Below are 20584 nucleotides of genomic sequence, written 5' to 3' on the forward strand. Positions count from 1 at the left end.
CTCTCATCTTCAACCAAGCACTTCTATAACAATTTTTCTTTGATAAGCCATTTTTTATATTTTTCATGTGTATTTAACATAAAAATTAGACAGATACAAAAACAAAACGGATAGTGGAAACAGAATGCTGTACTTATTTAAAAGCTTCATAGAGGCTTTCTCATCAAGTGGCTGGCACTCTGCAAAAGGTACACACATCACGGCTTGGCCTCCCTTTAGGAAACAGCAACCACCATTTAATCTCCGGGTTTTCAGTTAGAATGGAAGTTTCAAAAACAAAATGGCTGCTGATCACAGTGTCCTACAAACGTCCACATCCGACTACCGAGGTAATTAAATTATCTCTTAGATTTCCCTATAGGATACGTTAATTAGCATAGAATCATTTCCTTAATTTGCTGTAGTCACCAAGGACAACGCCATTCTTACAGTTGTGTTTATTTTCTTGCTTGACGACAAATTGTATTTGCTGCTGCACTGCCACAGAGCACAAATATCTAATTGATTACCCATAATCAATCTGCTGCTGGCTATGGGCAAATGAAGAATTATTAAACCATTATAGAAACATTATTGGTTAATCAAGTTTGTACTCTCTATGACAGACACTCCTGCCCCCATTCTTCTTCCTCACAAGCAGAACCTGGTTTTGACCGGCTTATCTACTCTTCCCCTTTGAAACCTGAGTGACTTGGGCAAAGCTGACCCCACCTCTAGCTCACAGCATGAGATGATAGTAACCAAACATAAAGTAATAGAAACCAAAGAAAGTACTACTATCCTTTTGGCCAGAGATTGGTTGAGTTAATCAAGACTTGCTGGGCTTTTCAGCTAAATTGGCCTATCAGTCCAGGGGAAATTTTACTGTATGGTGATGGGAGAGGTCCTCTCTGTGTCTCTTTCTCTGGTCCTCTGTCTTTCTATCTCACGCAAGGTATGAACAAGGAGGCACATCGTCCCATTGCTGCTGGCGCTCCTCATGGGAAGGAAGCCAGTCCGAGGACAGAGCTAACCCATCAGAAAGGGTATGACCCTCCCTGCCTGAGCCCTCCCTACCTTCTCATATCTTGTCACAAGGGATGAAACACTTCTTGATGGGTAAAGCCAGTTTTGTTTCGGGTTTCTGCGGCTTACGGCAGGAAACATCCTAACTCTTTAATATAGCCTATAACGAGGAATCCAGATACCTCATACAGATCAATTAATCTTTTTAAGTTTAGCTTTCTTAAGTTCTTACAGGGTTGTCATCCATCCACGTTAAGCCTGTTCAGGCTCCCCAAACAACTTCATCTTAGATATTCTTAGATATTCAGCTCTGAGATCAAAGTTGAGGAGTCTGGAAGTCAGCAGAGGCAACATTACCAGTCTTTAGAAGTTATAAACACTACAATTTGAATCCACCGGGGAGGTGCAGCCTATACTTTCATCTTCCTCTCCCCACTCAACATTCAATGAGTCTTTTATTCTATTTCTTTGATGTTTCTTCTAGCTTTATCATCATCTCTGGCCTCAAAAACCCTTGATTCCTCTACCCGCTCAAGCCACTGGTCCATTTCTCTGTTCCTAGTCACAGCAAAATTTCTCAAAACAGTTGACTGAAATTCCTGCCTCCCTTTCCATATCTCCAATTCTCTCATCCACCCTTTCTGACAGATTTGCAATTTCACTGCCCCACTGAAAAGACTTTCTCAAGTCTGTCAATGGCTTCCATTTTGTCAAATCCAATGTCCACTTTTGTATCCTAATCATACTCAACCTTTTCTCTTCTGGAAATAGTTTATTCTCTAGGCTTCTCTGATACCACACACTTCTATATTTCCTCCTGACTCGTTGCCTGTTCATTCATAATCTCCTGTTCTGGCTCCTACTCTACTCAACCTCAAAATGATGGAATATCCCCACAGCTCAAACATGGGCCCTCTTCTCTCCTCCATCTAAACTCTCTCCTGATGTGATCTTTTCCAGTCTCATAGCTTTAACTATCATCTACCTGCTGATAATTTCCAGTTTCATATCTCCAGCCCATTCTCTCCTCTAACCTCAAGGCTTATATACCTAAATGCCCACCTGATATGCTGAACTGAATGCTTCAAGGCACCTATAATTTAAAATGACTAAAAGAACCTATGGTTTCCTCCTGCAGACCTGCTCCTCCCACTGTCTTCCCTGCCCCAGAAAATGGCAGCACCATCTACCCATTAGTATGTCAAAGATTAGGGATCATCCTTGACCTACCTCTCACCCTTACAACCTACATCTTGCTGGCACTCCCATCCAAATATATCTGGAATTCAGTTCCTTGTCACCATTTCCCACTTCACCCTTGTCCACGCCAGTGTCATCTCCCAACCGAACCACTTTATCCAGCTCTCTCCCTGTTTTCCCTGCTTCTTTCCACCTGTCAATTCTCTCTCCATACAGAAGCCAGAGTGATCTTTTAAAAGTATAAATCAGATCATTTTATTCTTCTGCTTAAAACCCACCAGTGGCTTTTCAGACCACCTGGAAAAATATTCAGGTTCCTTGTTGTGGCCCTGAAGGCTCTGTACGAGCTGGCTTCTGCCTATGTTTTGGCATCTTCTTCTTCTACTGTCCTCCTCTCACTACATTCTAGATACTCTGGTGTTTTCTTCTGTCCCTGGAACACAGTAGCATCACTCCCACCTTTGCATTTGCTGTTCTTTCTTCTCAGCATGCTCTTTTTGCACACCATCTTTGCACACCTAGATCACTGGTCTCACTTTAAATGATACCTTCTCCTAGGGACCTTTCCTGGCCGTTTGATCTAAAGCGGCCTTCCACTTGCCCTCAGTTGCCCCGCTCAGTCACATCACCCACTTGATTTTCATCACAGCGCTTATCTCTATCTGAAATACCCTTGTCTGGTTGTTTAATTGTGCATGGTCTGTCTTCCCCTCTCTAACTATAAGGATCATGAGAGATCTTGGTTCATTCGGTAGCTGGAACCATCCCTGGCTTCTAGTATGCACTCATTAAACAGTAAAGAATGCAATTATAATTCATACCTTTACCATTTTTCCACCTTGATATATCTGCTAGCTGCCTCTCTGGTATCCCTGATACATCCCCAATACCACATTGCATCAAGAGTGGTGTTTCTGTCTAAGGTCATCCACGAACTTTCTCCTGTGTACTGTCCAGCTTCCTGTTCCTCCACATCCTCACATTTGTCCTCTGCTGCAGCCACAAAGAACCACTTTCCACTCACAGACTGTGCCTCTCACTTCCTGCCTCCCTGCCACACAGCATTCCTCTTCTCCACTCTACTCACGCTGCAGGATCATGGTCCCACATTTCCTCCTCGCTGGTTGGAGTCAGTCACTTCGCTATTTCTAGTACATAATTCCGTATTGGCTTTGTCAGACTAGAGTGCAATTATTTGCTTATAGTCTTGTCTCTTCTACTAGTTTTGAGCTCATTAATGACCTGAAGTTTCTTACTCTTGTTTAGTCAGCAACTGGTACTGTGTAGGCACTCAACAAATGCTTGCTGAACTGAACTGAATCAAACTGACCCCGTGCCATATCAAAAATACGTATATACCACCCCCCACGCAAAGAGACAAAAGGAGTTTAGTTAAAATGATATCTGGTCCATATCATAAAAATAATATGAAAAATAATACCAGCAATATTTATTGAGTGCTCACTATAACATGAATTTTATGTGCATTATCTCTCTTAAGAGTGATATTAGGAAACAGAGGCCTAGAAAGGTTAGTAACTTGCCCCAAATCACAAAATTAGTGAGTCAATATTTGGAACTCAATTTTTTTTAAAGATTCAAGGCCTACCACATCTCCTCTTGAAGTTATTTGTATGGAGAGTACTGATCACCACTTGGTGGACATGCTCAACGGGACCTGCGCCACTGGGAAAAAACATGCAATTTAGGAACCCCAACTCCCACCCACGCTGTGGTCTGCAGAGGAAGGAGAAGGCTGCAGAGACAAGCACTACTGGGGAAGCCACGCCAGGATGAGCCACCGCAGGACCGACCACGGCCTAGTCTCAGATCTTGGTTCTCACACATTTTTGTTCTTCTACCTGACCTGGTGTGAGTAGATTTTCTGGTTCTCTCCACCAAAAGAACCTTGACCAGAAGGCATCATTAGCCCTGACAGGTCAAGTTCCTTCAGAAACCAACTTGAAATTGATGCGAAAGACGTTACCTACCTTGGGCATGCAAATCACCAAATGCCCTGTGGTCTGGGATCTTTTAGCAGAGCTGCTATCAGGTTTGACTTCTGCAGGAAGGACAAGCTGAAATGGCTGAAAACAACCAGGGATGCACGGAGGGTGAGTGCGTATCACACGAGAGGGCTACCTTACACAGTACTTTTGTGACAAATTTAAGATCTACCATTCAATTTTTAAAAAATGTGCTTACACTCATCAGGAAAAAAAATAATATATTATAATAATATAATAAAAAATAATATATGCCTGAACTATTTTACCTATTTTAATGAATAGTCTAAAGAACGGTCATCAATCACCAACAATGAAACACTCATGGGTCCATTTATGTTAACATGGCTGATAAAGGATTTATAGATAAAACATCAACTTACTTCCATTTTAAAGTCTTCAAGTTATCGCATAGGAATGCTTAGAATTAGCAAAAAGCACTATTTCAAAAATAAAATTATAGTTGGTATGAACGAAATATTGACAATTTATGATGAACCTATTATTTAAATATAATTAAAGCATAGGCTACCATAAATATGATCACCTTATCAGCTTTGGGAAAAGTACTAACACAATAGATGAGGGTTAAAAATATTCATTTTATCAAAGCATACAATGGTCTGCAACCATTCCCGCTGAGTACCACTCCCACGGTATAAAATCACGTGCCTAAAAAATAACTCTCCGATTGGGTTCCTCTTTTTCTGTTTTAGTATTACTTTAAAAAGTTCGGCAGCCACCTGGCTTGGCCCAGGGCTTGGCTTTAAACTGTAGCAGTCCCACAGGGCGATGCTCACCTTCCCCTTGACGAGCACTCGCACGTACGTTGGCCGCACATCAACGTCGATCAAAGACGTATCCAGATACCTTCGAAATTAAACACACCAAATCTTAGCGCGTTCCAAAACATCAGGTTTAAAGAAATGCAAATACACAGTCACACTTACGGGACCATTTTAAATGAGGAAAGTTGACAATTTTCATGCTAAACAGGTCTTAAAAAAATTTGTCTTAAATTGATCCCCGGACCAAAGGAAATTCAATATATCAGCAATTTCATTTTTAGACCCATAAGCGCACTTAACATTGATTGCCCCTAACCCAAAAATATCTGCAGCCTGAAACACCAGAGGTTTGCAAAAATCAGTTTGTCACGTTCTTTCCTGAATATTTTATTTTAAGCCCCTAAGACTGCCTTGAACATCCAGGAAGGCTGAATGCGGGGGGCCTGCAAGCACCAGCCCCTGCTTCCTTAGCTGCTCTCCAGCCCCTGCAGCAGTTCCACAGCTGCCCTGACCCCGTCTCTCCTGAAGGACCATTCGCCTCTCTCCTTGGAGGCACATTCTGCTGAACAAGCGAAGCCCCCATCTATGCCCGTGACCCCGGGATCAGGCGGCAATGATTCTCCTCCACTTCGCAAGCAAACGGAAGATTCAGACTTCACATCCCTTGTTACAATAAGAAGTTTAGCCAAATAATTATGTTTATACGTGTTGAATATTGATTGTGAACATGCAAAAATGCAGCGATGTTTCCAAAATCATGAACATTAAGGCAGATGGGATAACGCTGGGGTTACAGGCACGGGTGTCAGCCACACAGCCTTGTGAGGAGTGATTCCACCCCCGCCTGCTTTATCATCTGGGACCACGTCTCTTAACCTCGCTAAGCCTCAGTTTCCTCATCTGTACAATGAGGGTACAAACAGTGCCTATCCCCTAAGATGGCTGTGAAGACACGTGCCTAGTGCCTAGTACGAGTTAGTGTTAATAAAGCATTGTTATATTTTATTTAATAAAAATTTTTATAATAATAATAAGTAGAGTTAAGAGGCCGGCCCCGTGGCGTAGCGGTTAAGTTCGCGCACTCCGTTTCAGTGGCACGGGGTTCGCTGGTTCAGATCCTGGTGGCAGACCTAGCACCGCTCATCAAGCCATGCTGTGATGATGAGGAGATGCTGTGGCAGCTCACAGAGTGTAACCAGGAGGACTTACAACTATGATATACAGCTATGTACTGGGGCTTTGGGGAGAAAGGAAAAAAGAGGAAGATTGGCAACAGATGTTAGCTCAGGGCCAATCTTCAAAAAAAAAAACCCAAAAAGTAGAGTGAAGGTTTCCTACAACTTCATGTTTAATATCTACCATGTTCGTGGATTACATATCCTTTTCCACGCTGAGGGCCTCCTAAAGTTCATCCGCCCCTACCTACAGGGTCTTTGCATGTGCTGCTTTTCTCTGCCTAAAACAATCCCTTGCCAGCTCTCACTACTTCTCATCCTTCAGTTTCAGCACCCGTGTTGCGGCCCTTCCCTAACCACCCCTTATACCACCAGCCACCAGCCTCCACACACCGTTGTTCTCTACCCCGATCTCTGTTCCTCTCCTGCACAACACTCTTGCCCCTTTGTAACTAATTACTCATTAGATGCCTGCCTGCTTATTGTCTGCCTCCCCTACTGGGCCGTAAGCTACAGGACAGCAGTGACTGCATTCAGAACACGCCGGTTAGTCTCCAGGGCCCAGCACATAGTAGGGATTCTATAGATATCTGCGGAATAAAGGCAGGCAGCATACATGAACGAATGAACCTAACTTTCATATACATATCCATGTGCCAATGAAGATAACAAGAAATTTTAATGTAATAGTTCAGACAATCATGGGAATAGAAGTGTTTTACTCCCTAGGCAGCAGAAATATCACCACTCCTTGAAAATGTACAAGCGTGGGGGGATGAGGAAAGCTTTCACTTGAGGACGGAATGTGAAGGAGCCAACAGAGCTAAACAAGAGAAAGGGGTGCACATTGATTAAACTCTAGAAATAAGGTCTAACCACGGAAAGGACTTAAAAGGATGAAACAGAGAAAGTTTAACTGAAAACCAATGGAAAGGGCAGCTTGGGGACCTGGAGGAACAGAGGGCATGAAGTCAGCCGGAGAAGAGCTGGAAGCTACTTACAGGTAGGTGGCCTGGCAGTCCACGGGCAGAAGAATTGAGAGGAAGCATGAGAGAGCAGCCCAGGGGACGAGAAGGGACCGCACGAAGAGCCGGCCCCTATTCACAACAGCCAAGGGGGAAACAACCCAAATGCCCATCAGCCAGTGAATGGACAAACAAAAACGGAGTCTAGCCACAAATGGAATATTATTTGGCCATGAAAAGAAAGGAAATTCTGCTGCATGCTTCAACATCAAGGAACCCTGAAGACACCATCCTAAGTGAAAGAAGCCAGACAAAAAGGCCACATACAATCCCGTTTCCAGAAAATATCCAGAAGAGTCAAACCTACAGACAGAAAGCAGATCAGCATTTGCCCCAGGAAGGCGGAAATGAGGGGTGACTATTTAACGGGTCTGAGCTTTCCTTTGGGGGTGACGAAAATTCCCGGGGAGTAGATGGTGGTAATAGTTGCACAACACTCTGAATTTACTAAGTGTCCCTGAGTTGTACACATGAAATGGTTGAAATGGTGAATTTTAAGTTATGTGTATTTTACCGCAATTAAAAAAACGAAGTTGGACCTAGGCCTGAGGGTTCAACTGGCGTCACTGATTACTGTGTTTACCATGACAAGACTCACGCCCCTCGGGTAACTCCAGGATAACACTCCTCCTACTTCACCGAGTCATTGAGAGATTAAATAAGACAGAGCATGGGGAAAAAAGCCCTTAAAAAGAGGAAGGCTTTTCATTATAATCCGTGCATGTAAATGTCCGTTGACTCCCATCAGCAGTATGCATTCATTCATTCATTCATTCATCATTCCTGTACTAACTGAGCTCCTCCCAGGGGCCAGGCACCGTTTTAGGTGCTGGAGATTTAAGGAGAAAGGAACAAACAAAATAAAGTGCCTGCCTCAACTACAAAGTTTAAAAAATGCAAGCAAATTTATAGTTTGCCAGGTAGAAATCAGAGAGCAGAGCGAGGTGGGAGGAAGCACTGCGCAGCAGTAGGTACTGTTACCTGGGGGGCGGGGGCAGGGAGGGGCAGAGAGGCCTCTATCATCCAGGACATCTGAACAGAGGCCTGAAGGACATGAGGCAACAGGCCCCACGGACACCGAGAGTGAGGGTGGTACAGGCAGAGGGAAGCACACGTGCAAAAGTCCTGAGGCATCAGTGGGTCTGAAAGGGGTGGAGAAGCAGAAAGATCCTGCAAGTGGATACTGAAATCATCACAAGTTGAAGGACTGTGAGCCAGAACGTAAAATCTTCAAGGAATGAGGCAGACTGGCCTGGCGTCGCTGAGTGACTTCAGCCAGGAAGGGTAGAAGGTGACAGAGGCAGACAGTGTGAGTCACAGCCGTGGAGATTCAGGGAGGAGAGAGCAACAGTTAGGGTGTGGTGATGAGGGGCAGGCAGGACACCCCTGTCACTCCCGCCCATGGGAATGAAGTGTGGAGGAGAAACCGTCATGATGCGGGATGCACCATGGGAAGAAGTGTCTGCTGGCAATAAAGAGGCTGCTGTTCACGCTTTAGAACTGAAGAGATTGCAGTTGAGAAGGAAAAGAGAAAGAAATGCCATTAAATATATCCATAATAAAACATGCTCACCTGTACACGGCTAGGTCCAGGACGATCTGCTTACGCTTTTCATCATCTTTCAAAGAGAAGTCAAGTCTAAGGAATAATCCATTTGGGGAAAAAACGATGATGTCTTTAGCAATACTGTACAGATAAACTATCCCACTATCAAAAATAAATTTGATAATACTTATATAATAATCTCCAATGACAAACCTATTTTGGTAGCTGGACAATAAATCTCTATGTTAATTTAAAAATTTCATTAGAAACCTACACTATATTCATAAATTATCGCTGTTTACATTGTTTAAAAGTGATGATCTTAGGGTAAATTACACACAGAAAATCTGCATTGGTGCAGAGACAGAGACATCTGGTAGTTAAAATTTTCTTTTCCATTTTGTTCGAGTCTGCTAGAAGCAAACCAAAACACTGGAATTATTTACGAAGAAGTAAAGGTTGTGTTTGCCTCCCCTTATCCAGCATTCTATTCCTTAAGTTTTAAACAGTCCTGTCTTCCTTCTCTTTCCTTGATATCTTTTTTCTTTTCCTTTCATTGTTGACCTTTCCATCGACCTGCAAGATGCTGAGACACTGCCCATTCATTATCTATCACCTCCATTTTGTAGATGAAAAAATGGAGGCTCAGAGAGGTTGACACAGTGGGGAATGAGGCCATATGTGTGGAGAGGCAGAATTCCAAAGCCCTAGTCTTTTAGCTATACCCTGAGGAGGAGTCCTAGGCATAACTTCCAGAATGTCACCATACTATTCAGAATGGCTTGGTCAATTTTATTTTGAGCACTTCACTTATAACCCAACAAGATTAAAGAATGCAGGCTAAATTGTCTGGAAAAATGTAAAATTAGCCATAGAACTGGCTGTCAGCAGTAGGTCTGCTTGCGGCAGGCATTCTCATTGCTTTCCACGATCCAGCCATGTGGGACTTCTCCAGTTGCTCAAATTACCCCCGCATTCTTGATCTCATCTCAGGAGCTTTAAATGTGCTATCCCCACTGCCTTGATTGCTTATTCCCCAGTTTTCCAGCCATTCAACTTAACTCTCCCTTCATATATTAATTGAAAGGTTTTTTATGGCAGAGATTGCTGGTTATTCCCCACCATCTGCTCCCCCTGCATCATAGTAATAGGACGCCTGATTTTAACTGGCACATGGTGATGCAGAATAAAGACTACATTTCCTAGCCTCCCTTGCAGCCAGATAAAGTCATGTGATTTAGTTCTGTGAAGGACAGTGTTGCATGGTGTGTTCCAGGAATTTTCCATAAGAGAAAGAGTGTGTGCACTTCCTCCCTTCCTTCTCCTTTATTCTTCTGGGTAGAAGAGATTATAGGAGGCAGAGGCATGAACCATAGAGACTACTCAACAAGCTACTGCAATTGTCCAGGCAAGAGGGAGCTGACTTGCTCTAAGGTGGTGGAGACGGAGTTAATGAGAAATGGCTGGATTCTGGTAATACTGAAGGAAGAGCTCATAGGGCTCACTCATAACACGAGAGAGAAAAGAACCAAGGATGAAGCCACAGTTTTTGGTCTTAATAAGTGGGTGGATGCTCACTACTGAGACAGAAGACACCAGGGGACAAGCACGTTATGGTGGACGGTGGTGGTGGGGACAGAAATTAGGACTTCTGTTTCAGTCATGAGAAGTTTCTGATACCTATTTTATATCCACACAGTGACGTCAAACAGCTAACTGAATATACGAGTCTTCAGCTCAGGGAAGAGGCTGGGTCTGGTTGTGAGTAACATAAAGATGGTGTTTAAAGCCCCGGGATTTGGTGAGATTCCCACAGAGCGAATGTGAAAGGAGAAGACAGCTGAGGAGTTGGCCCCAGAGCAATCAGGAGACAAGACAACAAGGACCCAGCAAAGCATAAGAAGATGTGCAGGTAGGACGGCTGAAGAGTCAGAAGCAGAGGGAAGAAATTTCTTCAAGGAGGAAGGTAATGATCAATGTGGTCAAGTTTGCAAGATCAGGTAGATGGGGACTGATATATGAAATGATGTGGCTGAATACAGAAATGCTGTGAACACAGAAGAGAAAAATGAGGTGACTAAAGACGTTTCAGGGCCAGCCGCGGTGGCCTAGTGCTTCAGTTTGGTGTGCTCCACTTTGGCAGCCCGGGTTTGGTTCCTGGGCGTGGACTTACACCATTTGTCTGTCACTGGCCATGCTGTGGTGGCAGCTCACATACAAAAAGAGGAAGATTAGCAACAGATGTTAGCTCAGGGCAAATCTTCCTCAGCAAAAAAAAAAAGAGAAGAAGAAGAAGAAGAAGAAATTTCAGGATGATGGAATATGCAGAATGATTTCAAGAAGGAATGCGAAGTGAGGAATTGGTGACTGAGGACAGACGCCTCCATTGAGGACTTTGACTATTAAGTGGGGGCAGAGAAACAGGGCTGTAGCTAGACAGGAAACTGGGAAAAGGGATGTTTCTTGGTCTTATTTTCTTTTAAGATGGAAGAGATTACAATACATTTGTATACTGATGTGATTGATCTGGTAGAGCAGACAGAACGGACACAGCAGAGAAGGGATAATTGCAGAAGGCAAGTCCTGTAGCAGGAGGGGTGGGATCAGTACACCAGCAGAGAGAGTGACTCCAGATAGAAAGCTCACCCACAGCAGGAGAGAAGCAAGTATGTGCTACAGGTCCAGGTACATTGGTAAATTAGTGTTGGTGGGTGAGAAAATTTCTTATGTTTTCTCAGTGGAATAAGAAACAAGGTTCTGAGCTAAGGCTACAGAAGTGTAAGGTGTTGCTGAGGTAAAGACTGAGGAAATGGTGTGAAGGTAGCCTAGAGGCGAGGGGGAGAATAAACTGCCCAGGAAGATACAGTAACGTTGCCAGAAATGCACCTCAGATCTGTGGTCACAAATTTACAGTAGGACCAGCAAGGAGAGTTGAATGTTTTCCTCTGGCCGAGTATGAGGGCAAGCTCAGGAGTGGAGGCACGTTTATTCAAACAGGGTTGGGGTTTTGTGAAGTGAGGATGATGGAAGGAAAGAAGGACAAGAGAGTGGAAGGTATACGCCAAGGCATGTTTTCTGTGATGAACTATAAAACCAAAGCAGGGTGATGGAAGGTGAGAACAAGACAGGTGGGGGCAGTAAGAGAAACAGTGGACTGAACTGATCCATAGTCTTAGTGGGGCCTGTGACTGCTGGGGTGGAGGGAGTTCCCCAGGAACACAGGAGATAGCGCTCATGAGACACCTGCAGGGAAGATTCTGGAGGTGGAAGAGATACTGACGATGGCAAATCTAAGAATGAAAGTGGATTGGGAGAGGGGCTGGAGGTGGAGGAGAAGATGGCTGGAGGTGAGGGGGTCCAGGGATGGAGAGGCCAGGGCTTTGCTGTATCATCTATACGTAAGATGAGGTGACAAGCCTGATGATGGCAGGAGAGGCAGAGAGAAAGACACTGGTCTGGGAGCTAAGATCTTCAAGGACTTGAGAGGGGCGGTCGATCAGGAGGTAGGTAGGTGACCTGACCGTAATAAGGAGTGGAGGTGGCATATCTAGATGGCCTGGGCTTCAGAGAGCTGGGGATTCTCAGGGAAGGAGAAATGGTCTGAAAGCAGCTACGAGGTGGAAATTCCTCGTGGTGTAGGTGGTGGGGAAGAGTCAAGAAGGCAGCAGGAGAAGCAGAATCCTTAGCAGTTTCCATCAGCGAAGGAAGCTAGAAGGGGCACTGAGAGAAAAGGTGAGGCTATGGGTTTTGTTGACAAAGCACAAGCTCCAGCGGGCACATGGAAGGGACAGGGCTCAGGGAGCGGGGAGAGAATGAGCTGGATTAGGAGGGGTACAGAGCCACACGAGGATAAAATTCTGGAGGATGACAGATGACCTCCTTGATAGAAGTAGGCGGTAGGAGGAGGGGGTGGTGGGTGATCAGCTCTTCAGAGAATCCCCCTAAACAGAATTGGTTTGGGGTCAGGTAAGTGGTCAGTGTGGCGAGAGGAGTGATGGTCCTACCAGAGGACACGTGCAGCCCTGTTGTAGGCTGAAGAAGGATGGTCTGCCCACTAGATTGCTAAGCTCCATGAAGCCAGAAGCCTGGGACAGTCACTGCTGTGCCCGCAGCACCCGGCCTCAGGTCTTGGGTTGCAATCCTGCCTGCTGGATGAAGAAGCTGTGAGTGTATAGGAGGGGAGAGATTATAAACCTGATCATGGAAATGCCTAGAACTGGGCTGGCACGGGCAAGTCGGACACACCACCTATGAACTAGATGAACCTGGGCGAGTCGCTTCACCTCTTTGAAGCTCAGGTTTTGGACCTGTAAAAAGAAACGTTGCCTATCACACGAGACTGCTGTGAAGATGAAGTAAATGATGCCCGGGAATGACTCAGGACAGTTCCTTTACCATGGTAATGGCAGAGCGAGGGAGGTGACGAAAGTAAACAGGTTTTGAGTAATGAAATGAAGTGAACAAGATTTAGTCCACAGCCTTTTTGGTCTGTATTTTGGCTGCAAAAGGCTTTCTTTTGCCTGCTTTCTATTTTCAAATTTTAAAGACAGCCAGATAGGGTAGATCAGGTATTACTATACTTGAGGATTTCCAGTTTGGATATTTTTCCTCTCTTTAACTTCATGGAGGTATTTATGTGAATTTCTTTCCTTAGCTTCTGCCTGCTTTGTAGATCTCTCCAGAGCATAAGGTAGATGGATAGGGCACATATCAGCATTCTCAGCCGGCTTGTTCACGGCAGAGCTTCAAATATTAATAAACACAACAATCATGCACTGGCAATCTTCAGGCATAAGATTGTATATAGTCCAACCAAAGTCTCAGGGGATACATAAATAAGTGAGATTTCCATATGTCAAGATCATTTTCTGGATGCCAAGAAAATGAAACATAATGTTATGTACTTGAAAATATAATAGATGCTTTGCTTTCAAATATGCACAAAATGACATTCTTATTAGACTCATCGAGCTTGTTAAGTGCAGTCAGATACCTTCCCCACAGAGCAAACCATAATTATAACGACCAATAGCACAAAATGTGCTTCTTCAAGCCTCTATCTGACCTCACATACTTGGGCTCATTTACATTCAGGGCTTTCCCGTCTTCAGTTATCAAGGTCCTGGCTGGTTTCACTTTCTTCTTTTTGTCACTTAAGATTGGGGGTGGGTGGGAGCAGGGGCAACGGGAAGAGGGAAAAATAAAGAGAACAGAAAAGTAATTAATATTTTGGTGAAACAGTTTAAGAAAAATTAATCAGATATTTGTGAATACATCAACAATTCACTGCTATGAAGTCCACTCTTTTAATTCTATGCTGGGAATGGACAATCAAGCCAGATTTCTGTGCGGTTGTATCTATATCTGTAAGGCAAAAATGTGACCAAGACAATTTGCCGGATAATTTGAATGGGGGAAAAAAGGAACTCCTTTTCAGGAAATATCCATGAATATTTACATGAGTCTATTCTATGCGTGATTTACTCAGATTACTGTCAATTCTCGATTTGTGTATACAGTTTCTGCTTTAGTTAAATTATAATTTTTAAAATGTCAAGTAGAATCTATTCTATAGAAATAAAAATACCAGTACATAAGGATCTACATAAAAGGACATCCAGCAGGCATTATCTGTAGTGGCGAAACCTCGGAACCGTCCTGAACGCCCACCAGTGGAGGAATGACTGGATCAATTGTGGTAACAGCCACACTAAGAAATATTTTGCTGCTATTAAAAACTGTGTCCGCTCTTTACCTACTGATCTAAAAAGTGATAGAAAAGTGCTGACGGTGTGTTTAGCAAGAACAAATACATAAAATACACGCCCATTTTTGCTTTTAAAAAGACTCCAAATCCTACATTTGCAGAAATGCTTTATATGACTGTCAAAGATAAAGAAAGTTCTGGTGGGGTTGACCTCAGCTTGTTAACGATCACTCTCTTGAAGGGGGAGGGATAGGAGGAAAAGAAATGGAGCAAAGAGGAAAAGATTCACAGAATAACACGAAAGAAAAATGCAGGACGTTAAGTTCTGTTTATTTAAAACGTTACTGGAAATACACAGAAACTTAAATAGCCATTTATGGACAAGCTCTGAAAGACCAGATGGACAAATTTATTTAGAAGATGGAACTGCAGGCAATTCTTTGCCTTGCATTTCTATTGTTCTTTTAATATAGATTTTGCGTCAGTTAACTTTATTTTTAAATGTAAATTTATTCACACTCTTCTGAATCTTAAACTGGGCCCTCCAGTCCAATTAAGTTAATGTTTCCATGAACTACGTTATTCTCCATGAACCAGGACAATTAGGGGGCATCCAGAAGAGGCAAACATCTCAGGGACCCACTATAATGGGCAGACTGCAGCACACTTGAATCTCGGGGACCCGCCGGGGTGGGGGCACTGCAGGACACTGGAATCTCGGGACCCACCAGGGTGGGGGGACTGCGGGACACTGGAATCTCGGGGACCCGCCGGGTTGGGGGACTGCGGGACACTGGAATCTCGGGGACCCGACTGGGTTGGGGGGACTGCGGGACACTGGAATCTCGGGGACCCCGTAGGGCTGGGGGGACTGCAGCACACTTGAATAGAGTGACTTGGACTTTCAACCAATGTGGCCATACTTTTTTTAGGCTGTCAGGGAGAGAAAAACTTTCTCCTGATTTCAGGTTCAATACAATGAATATTATATATATTATATCCTCACATACCTACATGTATACATATGTGTATATACGTGTCTATGTGTATATACATCAGAAATACAGTACACATTATATAAACATGCAGAATTTCCATTTCAAAGGGCTCTTGAACCTGCAAAGCACTATTATATTTATTGGCTTGTCTAATTCTCTTAACGATATGGTGGGATGGGTAAGGCAAGTGTGATGATCCCTGTTTAACTGACGAGGAGACAGATGAGGAGAAGTTAGGTACCCGCCAGCATCACACAGTGAGGAAGCAGCAGAGTCATGACTCGAACCCACGTGTCCTGATGTTGTTCCAGTGCTCTGCTCAAAGCACTGGGTGGCCTCTCAGTGTGCAAATCACCGAACTTTACAAACAGGTATTTTAGACCGGATTTGATTCTCATTTTTATACTGCCCTATCTAATTAATGAGGAAAATTTTATGAAAGCAGCAGAGATTTCTAACAGTCTTTCTACTTTTTTAGTTTTTTTGCTCTTAGTTGGTAATCGTAGGGAGGGAAACTGTGTTTCGCTCGTGTCATTGCCACACAGATTACTGTATTTCACAGCTAACTGATCACATTCTTGAGCTCATGAATTATAAGTATTTCCATAAGTGATACGTTTGACATACTAGACTTACGCAATGACGTGAAATGGAATGACAAAGAGCCTCTTTTGAAAAAGCTACTCTGAAAATAACAGCTTAAGCATTGTAGCTTCTAACACATCATCATCAAATTATATCTAAACAATTCAAAAGGGAAAGCATATTGGTGAATATCCAAGAGAGTTGTATTCGAAAAAATATAATGCCCAATGAAACTAATTTCTAATTATAATTTCGGAAATTAGAAGATGCAAAGGAACTCACTCATCGCACAAATTGGCCTTTTTCTTGGTACCGTAATAACCAGTATCTCTAACACAGGCCATACTATTACGTCAAACATTCAAAGTCGTTAAAAAGCTAAAGACAGACAAACAAAACCCTACCTAAAAATGCCATCACTAATGACATTCCAAAGAAGGTGGTTCGATATTAATAAATGTTAGCAGATACAATTCAAAGAGCTGGACTTAGAAAAAGCAAAGTCTGCATGATGGCCAATAAAGATTTTAACAGAGGTAATGGGCAAAATAATGTGCAATCATGAAAATATATTCCATAAGAGAGGGTTACCTCGCTCTCAAGGATGGGAAAAAATGGAATACCTTAATTTTTCTTGGGCTTTCCGTTGTTTTTCCATATGTCTAAGAGTTTCCAATCTGGATTCAGGGGTAAACAGAGAGGGCTTATTCCAGAATTCCAGGTCATCCTCCTCGTCCTCTACTTTCTTTCTGTTGCATTCCCCTTCCTGTATTTCTGGTGCCTGGAGGTCTTTGCTCTCGACAGAAGATGGGCTAGGAAAGAACACAGAGCAGAGGAGACCAACAATGGATCTCTGAGTTTCAGCCTGAATGCTGCCCTTAAATATCCTGTACATTTGTCTTACGTTATCTTCTTACTTTTGAATGACAAGATGTGTCTGAAGGAGAGCCTGTCCGAGGTGGACACACTGCCACACTGGTGGAAATTACTGCCACAGCACTGGAGCAGGCTCTCAATCTGTCAACACAATCAGGTTCCAGGGTTCACAGACCTGGCCGATGTGAGTCCAGTGGGGAGCTTTATCAAAAGTACAGATTCCCGGGCGCCCATCAGAGAATTCACTCAGTAGATTTGGGGTGGGGCCCAGGAATCTGTGTTTTACAATATTTTGTAGGAGGTTCTGATGATCAGACAAGTACGGAGGCCACTGAGTCCTAGCAATCACCCCACCTCCAATCTTGCACCCTTCAATTCCACCCTCCACACTGCTCCCAGAGGGTTCTTTCTAACAGGTAAACTTGATGATATTATTTCAAGGTTCTTTAATGATTCTCCATCTCCAAAATTCCCTAGTGGGACATATGAGATCTTCCATGGTATGTCCCTTGCCTACTTCATTTCTTATGAATAATTTTTGATTTGGTGGCTTTATATGGTAACAGTGCTATGCTCCCCTTTTCATTCATGTTTTGCGGACTGTCAGCGAGTGAAATGATGTCTCTATACAACATCAAATGGGTATTAAATGAGATACCCAATGTTCGTTCAACTTGGATTCAAGAAATATTTACGAGCATCTTCTGTGTACCAGGCACCAGATTCAGTGCTAGCCAAGATGGACAATGATGCTGCCTTCAGGAGGTTCTAGTCTAGCAGAGAGAAAATGCCACTATTCAACAAGTAAATATGAGGTATGGCCTCTCTCCCTAGAACATACACTCTGTTACAAAATGACATTAAATGAAAAAATCTACATGAAGCCTCAGTACCAAGTACGGCAAATAATAAGTACTCATTAAATGTTAGATTTCTTTGCTGTTGTTACTGAGACGACAGGACACAAAAGGCTCATTTAATTGACCTTCAAATAAAATGCTTTTTGGAAGGATGGACCAAAAATACTAGAACACGGGGGCTGGCCTGGTGGTGCAGCGGTTAAGTGCGCACGTTCCACTTCTCGGCGGCCCGGGGTTCACCAGTTCGGATCCCAGGTGTGGACATGGCACTGCTTGACACGCCATGCTGTGGTAGGCGTCCCACGTATAAAGTAGAGGCAGATGGGCATGGATGTTAGCTCAGGGCCAGTCTTCCTCAGCAAAAAGAGGAGGATTGGTGGCAGATGTTAGCTCAGGGCTAATCTTCCTCAAAAACAATAAATAAATAAATAGTACAAAGAGAATATAGAATAACATTCTATTTATAGATTACTTACATATTATAAACTGCAACTAGATAGTTGAATAAGCAAAATATGGCAAATTACTGAAAATAAATGCTTTGCCATATGGCTATAGTTCTTTATGGTATTGAAAAAGCAATCTATTAATGGGATCTATAATAGCCTACAATATTCTAGCTAATCATCACTGAAATAATTGGTTTCACTCTCATTTAGAAGAATTTGTTTTTGCTGGAAAGTGACTAATTGGTTCACTTTTATCTTTTGCAACCTAAAAAAAAAATAGAAAACCATAAAAATAAATTGTACTTAAGTAAAACTATAGAAATATCAGCTAAATAAAGTAAGTCTCCAAATGCATATAAACGTATGCAGCTGGTTGATGAAACAGACTGAGCTCATTAGGATACCAACAAAAAAATTTGCTCTTCAACCACTTCCTTTCGATCTGCTCTCGGAACCCTCTTCCCACTCATGAGCCGATCGCACAGCCCTGCAGTCACTTTCAAGAACAGTCTCCTCTCAGCTCACACTCACTTTTAGATATGAAAAGGTCTACATGGAGTTTAAATAAAACTTTAGACTTACATCCAAATCGAAGCCTTTCCCTTCCCTCTGCAGCCCTTCTCCCCTCACCCAGCCCAGATGGCACTGCGCATGGGGAGGGGGACACCGGCTGCTCCCACTCCTCACGGCTCACCTACTCTTTCTCTCTGTGCCCCATCCCACTGGGCTTCTTCAGGTTCCCCCTGACTTCAGAAATTTGGGCCTGAGAGAATAGATGGGGAGAAGGAGGCAAACATCTTTTATGAAACTGATGCTGTTACAACTTGGCTGTTGGTCCCCTCTCTTGAGAAGACATTTGTGACTTCTTGGAGATACTACAAGAGCCTACCAAGTGCATTGTTCTCTGTCCCTGAGTGATCACTATACTACCTGGCTGGCCATTTGTGACAGCTGCTCAGCTTCTGCCATTGACAATCCACCCCACAGCCTCATTGCCACCACTCTCTTGGACAGCATCCCTTCCAGACAGCTCAAGCACAAATCCTTTTACCATATGTACTTGGTCTATGGGAGATTCACAAATTCTTGCCATGCCAAAAGCTTACAGTGTAAGCTGCTTCCATTAATGTTCTGTTTCCTGACCCTTCTGCTCCCAGATACTCCAGGCCACATCTCACCTTTTCAATTGTCCATGCTGGAAGCAGGCTCCATCCAGTCAAGAGATGAGATGCTCATCTCCCCTTCCTGTAGCCCCCAAATCTCTATGGAGTTTAGCCTTGCAGCCCTGAAAGGGAAATAGCCTCCTATACCTGCCCAACTATACCAATGCTTCACATTCCAATGACTCTCCTCCAGAACTTCTAGGTTTCTGTTCACCTAGGCTAAATGGAGCGACAGGGGTGATGGCTGCAGGACCAGCCAGTCCTGTGGAGGAAGCAAGAAGGCACCTGCAAGAAACCCACCTGTATGCTTCCACTAAAATGCAAAGAACAGGTCATTTTAAACTTTCGTAAACTTTTATAAACCAAGAATAGAAAAAGATCCCCAACACATTTTATAACTTTGATGAAAAACAGCAGGAAAAAATACAATGAAAAAAGGATATTAAAGCATAAACTCATTCATGAACATACATCTACATTTTGTAAATAAAATACTAGCAAAACGAATGCAACAATGCATTAAAAATATACCATGGACAAAGTGAGTTTATTCTAAAAATTTAAGGATAGTTTAATATTGGAAAATCTATTAACGTGATTCAACACGTTGACAGAAAAACATGACTCTCTCAATAGATGCAGAAAAAATATTTAATAAAAATCCTGTATCTGTCATGGTAAAAGCTCTTCACCAACTTGGAATACAAGGAAACTTACTCAACTTTACCAAGCGCCACAGCAACTATTATACATCATTATAATCATTATAATTATACATCATTAAGTATATCATATACTTAACGATGAAGCACTGGAAACATTCTTCTTAAAGTCAGGGACAAGATACACATACCCGTTCTTACTGATGCTATTCCAGCCCATACTGGGGGCCTTAGCAGACACCATAAAGAAAATATGAAGCAGAGGCAGAAGGATTAGAAAAACTTTTTGAAGGTGCTGATTATAAAAAATGTGTTTTTCTACACAGAAAACACAGGATAATCTACAGATTAACTATGACATCTTTTTTTAAAAAAAAGGTCCACAAGATTGCTTAAAACAATATCAGTATACAGAAATCATTTGTCTCTTCATACATCAGAAAGAACCAATTACAAGTCTACTTTTAAAATCCCATTCTACAAGGTACTTAGAAATAAATCTAATGAAAGATGGTGTAAGACCTTTAGAGAGAAAATTA

General features: G+C 42.9%; 1 protein-coding gene and 1 long non-coding RNA gene across 10 annotated transcripts in view; one reads left to right on the forward strand and one right to left on the reverse strand.

The window, feature by feature from the left end:
* DNAAF11 (dynein axonemal assembly factor 11) overlaps positions 1–20584 on the reverse strand; it is a 101364-nt gene that overhangs the window by 44433 nt on the left and 36347 nt on the right. For 4 of the 9 annotated variants that reach the window (XM_070632062.1, XM_070632057.1, XM_070632055.1 and 1 more), the window contains exons 6-10: positions 16659–16847; positions 13811–13897; positions 8773–8838; positions 5012–5081; positions 4193–4292 (exon numbers count right to left, since the gene is read on the reverse strand). In XM_070632062.1, the coding sequence (XP_070488163.1) occupies positions 4193–4292; positions 5012–5081; positions 8773–8838; positions 13811–13897; positions 16659–16847 (512 nt within the window). The remainder of the gene's footprint in view (positions 1–4192; positions 4293–5011; positions 5082–8772; positions 8839–13810; positions 13898–16658; positions 16848–20584) is intronic. The other 5 variants (XM_070632058.1, XM_070632056.1, XM_070632063.1 and 2 more) reach the window with 3 other exon arrangements.
* On the forward strand, positions 254–14356 carry LOC139085287 (uncharacterized). Its single transcript, XR_011543530.1, has 2 exons — positions 254–329; positions 10445–14356. It is a non-coding gene; the product is annotated as an uncharacterized lncRNA (long non-coding RNA).

This window comes from Equus przewalskii, chromosome 8, assembly GCF_037783145.1.
Source record: "Equus przewalskii isolate Varuska chromosome 8, EquPr2, whole genome shotgun sequence".
Taxonomy (NCBI): domain Eukaryota; kingdom Metazoa; phylum Chordata; class Mammalia; order Perissodactyla; family Equidae; genus Equus; species Equus przewalskii.